Source organism: Pollicipes pollicipes, unplaced genomic scaffold, assembly GCF_011947565.3.
Source record: "Pollicipes pollicipes isolate AB1234 unplaced genomic scaffold, Ppol_2.1 Scaffold_3087;HRSCAF=3621_pilon_pilon_pilon, whole genome shotgun sequence".
Taxonomy (NCBI): Eukaryota; Metazoa; Arthropoda; class Thecostraca; order Pollicipedomorpha; family Pollicipedidae; genus Pollicipes; species Pollicipes pollicipes.
The window spans coordinates 41,447,650-41,454,318 of NW_023596225.1; the positions used below are offsets into that span (position 1 = coordinate 41,447,650).

The 6,669-nt window shown below is 62.4% G+C and overlaps 1 protein-coding gene and 1 pseudogene across 1 annotated transcript; one reads left to right on the forward strand and one right to left on the reverse strand.

Moving 5' to 3' along the window:
• Nucleotides 1–309: 309 nt before the first annotated feature.
• LOC119089554 (protein farnesyltransferase/geranylgeranyltransferase type-1 subunit alpha-like) lies at nucleotides 310–2,189 on the forward strand (annotated as a pseudogene).
• Nucleotides 2,190–3,910: 1,721 nt separating this feature from the next.
• Nucleotides 3,911–6,513, reverse strand: LOC119090174 (semaphorin-5A). The gene is made up of 6 exons (XM_037212965.1): nucleotides 6,452–6,513; nucleotides 6,123–6,247; nucleotides 5,333–5,497; nucleotides 4,732–4,921; nucleotides 4,226–4,356; nucleotides 3,911–3,918 (listed from the first exon to the last, which is right to left on the reverse strand). Exons 1-6 carry the CDS (start codon nucleotides 6,511–6,513, stop codon nucleotides 3,911–3,913), a joined length of 681 nt encoding a protein of 226 aa, XP_037068860.1.
• Nucleotides 6,514–6,669: the final 156 nt, after the last annotated feature.

Genomic DNA, 6,669 nt, shown 5'->3' on the forward strand with positions numbered 1-6,669 from the left:
AATGCTACTATAGTTCAGTCTTGTTGTTATGGATGACAAATGAGATGGAAGAAGCCCAAGAGGCAAGCATTAAGTTGACAATTAATCTTGTTATTTGTGGTTTCATTCATTTGAAACATTGAGAAACCTGTTTGTGTTTACAAACAAGTCATGAAATATAACATTCCACTTGGTCATCAGTTAACAGTCATTTATGTAAGTACTGTACTGACGCCATGTGGCTCCCTTTGGCACAATGTGGCATCCAGTTATGTGTGTTAAGTACATTCTGTGCTTAGCATATGATCTGTTTCCATTGCAGGAAACTAAACAAGCGTACCAGGTGCCATCTTGTGGCGCAGCCTACACGGCAGCCCCCAGTGGGCCTCAGCCTGAGCGCCCCACCAGCCTCAGTGGCCATGTCGGCGGACGGGGGCGGGGACGCGTCGTCGGCGTCGGCCATGTTCGAGGAGACGAGCGTGGACGACCCCGACTGGGTGCCGTATTCCGACCGGGACGAGTGGCGGGACGTGACGCCGCTGCCGCAGGACGACGGGCCGCACCCGGTGGTGCGCATCCTCTACTCGGAGCGCTTCTCCGACGTACACGACTACTTCCGCGCCGTGCTGCGCTCGGGCGAGGTGTCCGGCCGCGCGCTGCGGCTGACGTCGGCGGCGCTGGAGCTGAACGCCGCCAACTACACCGTCTTGGCACCACCGGCGCCACCTGCTACTGGAGCTCGGCTGCCCGCTGCAGCCCGAGCTGGACTTCATCCGGCGCATGATCGAGGACCACCCCAAGAACTACCAGGTGTGGCACCACCGGCGCGTGCTGGTGGAGCGGCGCGGCCGGCCGGGCGACGAGCGCCGCCTGACCGAGCTCGTGCTTGCGCAGGACCCCAAGAACTTCCACGCCTGGCAGTACCGCCAGTGGGCCGTGCGGCGCTTCGACCTGTTCGACGGCGAGCTGGAGTTCGCCGAGCGGCTCATCGACGAGGACGTGCGCAACAACTCGGCCTGGAACCAGCGCTACTTCGTCGTCAACAACACGACCGGCTTCACGGCCGAGGCGGTGGCGCGCGAGGTCGCCTTCTGCCTGGCCGCTCTGCGCAAGGTCAAGAACAACGAGTCGGCCTGGAACTACCTGCGCGGCGTGCTGTTCCACGCGCCGGAGGGGCTGGCCGGCGCGTCGGACGTGACCGAGTTCTGCGACGGTCTCGTGGCGGCCGGCTGCCGCGCGCCGCAGCTGCTGGCGTTTGTGGTGGACGCCAGCGCCGAACGCGCCGCCGCCGGCGACGAGGCGGCGCTGCAGCGCGCGCTGCGGCTCTGCGCCGAGCTGGCCGCCGAGCACGACACGATACGGGAGCAGTACTGGCTGTACCGGCGGCGCGCGCTCGCCAGCAAACACGGCGTCGAGTAGAGGTATGTCAGCCGGCTGGGAGCTGGCCGAGCTGGCGAGCGCCGGCCGGCCCGGACGGCAGCCGGGCCACCACCTGACGGCATCGGCTCCGTCTGACCGCCGGACGCAGAGCCTCGCGTCGGCGCTGGCTTGACCCACGTGATGGTCGGTCGGTGGCTGATCTCTGGGCGTCTCATGGTGACCGGTAGCGCCGCGAGCACGAGTGGAAGCGATCAGCCACGTATGGCGCGGACGTGAGAGCGGTCAGCCACATGCGATGCGGACGTGAGAGCGATCAGCCGCGGTGGCGCGGACGTGAGAGCGGTCAGCCACATGCGATGCGGACGTGAGAGCGATCAGCCGCGGGTGTTGCAGACGTGGGAGCGATCAGCCACATGCGTTGCGGACGTGGGAGCGATCAGCCACATGCGATGCGGACGTGAGAGCGATCAGCCACATGCGATGCGGACGTGGTAGCGATCAGCCGCGGGTGTTGCGGATGTGGGAGCGATCAGCCACTTGCGATGCGAACAGGTTGGGTTGAAGCAGGATGAGGCTCGTGGGAATGGACGCGGCTTCGATGTTTGGCGCTCGATGTGCACTCGATGCGACTCGCGCCATGCTTGGTGACCTTATTTGTGGAACTTTGGTATGAAGCATCGCCCGCAATTTACGCATACGCTGTGGGTGGTTTGGAACCTGGAAGGAGCAGATGAAGCGCTTGTTGCGTAGTAGTTGCGCTTCCCCGGCTCTCTTGTTGATACATGACAGTGCGATGAATGCCGCGATAACTGCACAGTCCTGCCCCACAACGCGTTATATTTGAGAATAAAAATCGATTTATGATTGTACTCGCATAGCTTGCTGGTGGCGTGGCCTGCATATCGGTGCGTGCTAGCGATGTTTTCTCCCCTCTGAGCCCGCGCGGGTGTAAATCAAGCTCTCGAGAATTAGGAACCGTCGCACAACGCGCAGACACCGACGCCCAAACGCGCTTCAACTCCCAGCCGTGGTCCGATTCATTGAGGCGCGCACGTGCACGATCGGTGCGCTCCGAGACTGCCGAAGTACCCGCATATGAAGGCTGTCAACTGAGCCCGAAGCGGCGAACGAACGTTCTCGCGGACAGGACGCGCCGCTCGTCGCCGCGGATCTGACTGACACGGTGTTGGAACCCGGGCAGGCGCTGGTTACGTTTTGAAGGCCGCCCGGTGGCGGAGCCGAAGCCAGCGGCTGGCATCCACGGTCCCGCAGGCTGCGGAAGCCGATGCATTGAAACTACTGACAATAATCTCATCCGGTGTATTTCAGCATCACGTGATTGGGGGCGACACTGAGAGCGTCGAGCAACAGCATTGGGAAACAGGAGCACGGCACGGGCGGCTCCCGTGCCGCCGACAACACCAGGTTCCTCGTGCCCCCAGACGGAACACGCCACGCATCTCAATTGGCACCTACACACCGATCCACATTTACCTCAAAATGCTAGTGATGCCTGCCGGCCCGCCTTTCCGCGACGTGTGGCGGCCTGGCCCGGGCTGCTGTCTCACGATGACGTGGATCGTCATCGGCACAACTGTGACGCAGCGTTGCTATCCGATGTAGAATAAGAGGCATCTCCACTTGACGGCAAAGATGAACCGCCATCAAAAGCATGATCGGAAAACTCAGCCGGCTCTGCGCTTCGGCTTGAAACGACTTGCATTTCAAACCAAGCGCAACCGCTGACGTCATTTGTTCGCAAGTCTTGTGCGGGGCTGAAGAGACCCCGCGCGAACGCGAGCCCTGCAGAGCCCAGCCCTGTGCAGCAAAAGTGTTATGGCAGGCACCCGTGCCATCACCGCGCAATGTTAATCGTCCACATTTACGAAGATGAAATGACCTGCAAACACGAGTCACAATGAAAACAATGATCACAAATCGCTCACGCCACACTGCGCGCCGCACCACACGCACTCACAGAACACACATCAGCGGGCCGCGAAGCGTTTCACGTCTGTCGCGGCGCCTGCACGCGTTTTGTACTCGAGGCTGTGCTCCGCGGGAGCACGGTGCTCAATAGATGGCGTCCGAGGCGAGGTTGGCGCGCAGCTCGGCCGCGCTCACCGGGTTGTAGCGGGTGCTGCCGCTGCGGCGGATGGTGGCCGTCTTCTCCGAGACCAGCTCGCCGCCCTTGACCGAGCCGTTGCGGCGGCGGCCGTTCTTCAGCTCGGCCAGCTCGTGCACGCCCGGCACGCCGCGCACCGTCACGTACGCGTTGGGGCTGACCGCCTTCGGCAGCGCGTCGTAGTACTTAGAGGAGCGCACGCCCGGGTGGCGCCGCCGCGTCAGGTGGTAGTACGTGCAGACGGTCGCCAGCAGGGCGCCGGTGCAGAAGCAGCCGAGGCAGGCGGCCACCATGCGGCCGGTGCCGATGGCCGGCGCGGTGCCCGTGGCCGCCAACAGTACGCTCTCTGCAGGGAGAGGGCGTTGTGGCGGCGCTGTTGCAAACGGGCCCACTTACGGGGGCTCGCCAGGGAGGAGTGACCACTCGTCACTCCGCTGTTGTGGGACAGCCCCGGCCTTCGGGTGGCCAGTTAAGCACATTTATCTAATGTACAGCAGAACTACGCAAGATTTTAAGTAGCTTCATTTCATACCCAAAAACATTCCACAACCCGCCACTAGCCTTGCAGCATTCAACGCGGGAATGAAATCAACACCTACTGATTACCCCACTCAAATCGACCGGGCTTCGGTCAGTGGCACTTGGTCCACCGCCTAAGACCAGCAAGAATCTCAACACTGCCGCGGCGGGGGACCGACCGGGCATTTCCGCAGCCCTCAGCCCGCTGGTGGCGACACCTACCGTCGCCAGTGTCGACGCAGAGCCGGGCCTGGCGGTCTTCGCCCTGGCACAGCTCGCCGCCCGGCTCCGAGACCATGCAGTGGCGGGCGCGGTGCTGCTCGCCGCGTGCGTCGCACAGGCTCCACACGGACCTGGCGGCGGGGGCACGGGCGTGCAGGTCAGGCGCGCCAGGCGGGCTGGCGGTGCGGCGCGCTGTACGCGCCAGGGAGACCCGCTCGGCAGCCGACACTGCTCCAGACCGCGCCGGCGAGAGGGACTTGAACTATGCGCGGCGCAATATTCTGCTCAAGCCATTGTGCCCGAGCCAATGTCCGGAAGGTGCCTTGACTTTCAAAGCAGTGCTCCAAAACAAACTTCCATTATTGAAATGTTTTTCGAAGTTCAGAAATTATCGGTTTTTCCTAACTTTGGCCATATTAAGGAAAGTTCCAGTTAGCTCCTCCATCCACCTTTCGCCATCGCGTTCAAGTCACAAGATGTCAAAAGTTAAAGTTCGTAGTTCGTACCATTGATTCCACCCCTCAAGGCTCGTGCAGCTGGTCATTTCGCACGGCTCCTCAGAGGTGGCAGCACCGTCGCAGATCACGTCGGCGGAGCCGGCGGCCGCAGTCGCCCGGCACTCTCTGTCGCGCCGGCGACGGCCCACACCGCAGGAGACGCTGCAGGCGGACCACTCGGACCAGCAGGACCAGTCGCCTGAGGACCCGGGACCACCCGGTCAGCGTCGGCCGGCCCTCGCGGCTCCAGCTGCAGTCGGATGCAGTGCCCCCCCCACCCCCCCATCACATCCGTCCTCCGCACAAGGCAAGGCCGTGGCTCTTGGCATGCCCGGCCGTCCCGTGACTTCATGATGTGTGCCCATGAGCACAGGCGGCCACGGATCCAGAAGGCCCCGGTACATCCAAGCACCAGGGGTTTCTCTTACGCTAGTGTGAATGAGTCCTGTACTTGGTTGCAGTTGGTCGTATCTGTTCACCCATCACAGAGCCCCTAAAAACAAACACGCGCGTACGGACCACAGAAAAATGCACATTTCATCATTAATTCATGTGCGTAAGCAACGCTCGAACTGCGTAAGCTGCCCCCCATCGCGTCATCGAGGCTTACCTTTGCAGCGTTGAACGTTACACTCCTGCTCCACGCGGCTGGGTCCCAGACAGGCGGCGCTGTCTCCGTCGCACGTGCGAGACTTGGTCTGCACACCGCCGCCGCAAGGGACGGAACACTCGGACCACGGACTCCAGTCGCCCCAGCCCAGGCCCGTCCAGTTGGCTGCAGCACGAAACCATGGCGTGACCGTTAGGGGAACGTAGACAAGCGTGTGTGAGGTATTAGGGACAGCCGATGTCACATGGAAGACGAACGTACCCGGTAAACAAACCATATTAACTGATAAGTTTCTTAGGTAATCCAGTAGCGTTCTGGGAGCTGAAGCCTAAAACGGGCTCAGGGCTCCAAGGTGCACATTCATGCCATCGATAATGGCACAAGCACTTAGGCAGCAAATTATCTGAGGTCAAATTAGCCGACAGCTTTTAATTGCAAATAACGTAATCTGAACATGCACGCAACCTCGTTCCGTGGCTCTGTTGCATCTCCACATAACCCTGCTTCGTCAGAGAAGAGGGTACAAAATTAAGAGATACCTCCTTCATCCTGGCAATATAGAACTTGCCACAAGCCATAGGTTGGTGGGTGAGGACGAGATAAAGGCAACGGGGAAGATCAGATGTTGGAGAATCTGGCGAGCGAGACAGCGTGAGATCCGACTACAGATATCAGGAAATAGGCAAGGGGAATAGTGACAGGTGACAACATGAGGCGAGGGAGGGCATCGCCCAGGTAGAGGGGATGGCGAGCGGCGAGAGGATGGCGCCAGATGAGCGGGGATCCTTACCTGGCGAGCAGCGTCCATCGGCGTCACAGTGCCGCTCGTCCAGCCGGACTGACGACACCCGGATCAGGCCGGGCTCCGCCACCGGCGCCGCGCACTCGAACCGGAACCGCTGCTGGCGGCCATCGCTGCCGTTGGCCGCCAGCCACGGCGTCCAGCCGGTGAGCCGGCGCTGCTCGGCGCACGGCTGCGCGCCGCACGCGCCGTACTCCAGGTCGCAGCCGAGGCACGGCCGGCCGCCGTTGACGGGGCGCGGGCTGTCGCAGGCGCGCCGCCGCCGCCGGAAGCCGCCGCCGCAGCGCGCCGAGCAGCGGCCCCAGCTGCCCCAGCGCCCCCAGCCGCCGTCCACCGGCAGGGTGGTCTCGGTGGGGCACGGCGGGTTCGAGTGGCACATGATCTCCTGCGCATCGGCGCCGGTGCAGCCGCGGCCGCCGTGCACCGGCGACGGGTTGGCGCACGAGCGGCGCCGCGACTTGATGGCCACGCCGCACGGGTGTGAGCACGCCGACCAGGCCGACCAGCCGGTCCAGCCGCCGTGGCGCGTGCAATT

What these genes read in the sequence shown, in the direction of transcription:
- LOC119090174 (XM_037212965.1), bottom strand. Translation starts at nt 6,513, where the DNA reads ATGTGCCACTCGAACCCGCCGTGCCCCACCGAGACCACCCTGCCGGTG. An exon ending in CCGGTGGACGGCGGCTGGGG is followed by an intron (nt 6,248 to 6,451) that starts GCGCTGGGGCAG and finishes GGCCAACGGCAG; the next exon opens with CGATGGCCGCCAGCAGCGGT. An exon ending in TAACGTTCAACGCTGCAAAG is followed by an intron (nt 4,922 to 5,332) that starts GTAAGCCTCGAT and finishes CCGGGTCCTCAG; the next exon opens with GCGACTGGTCCTGCTGGTCC.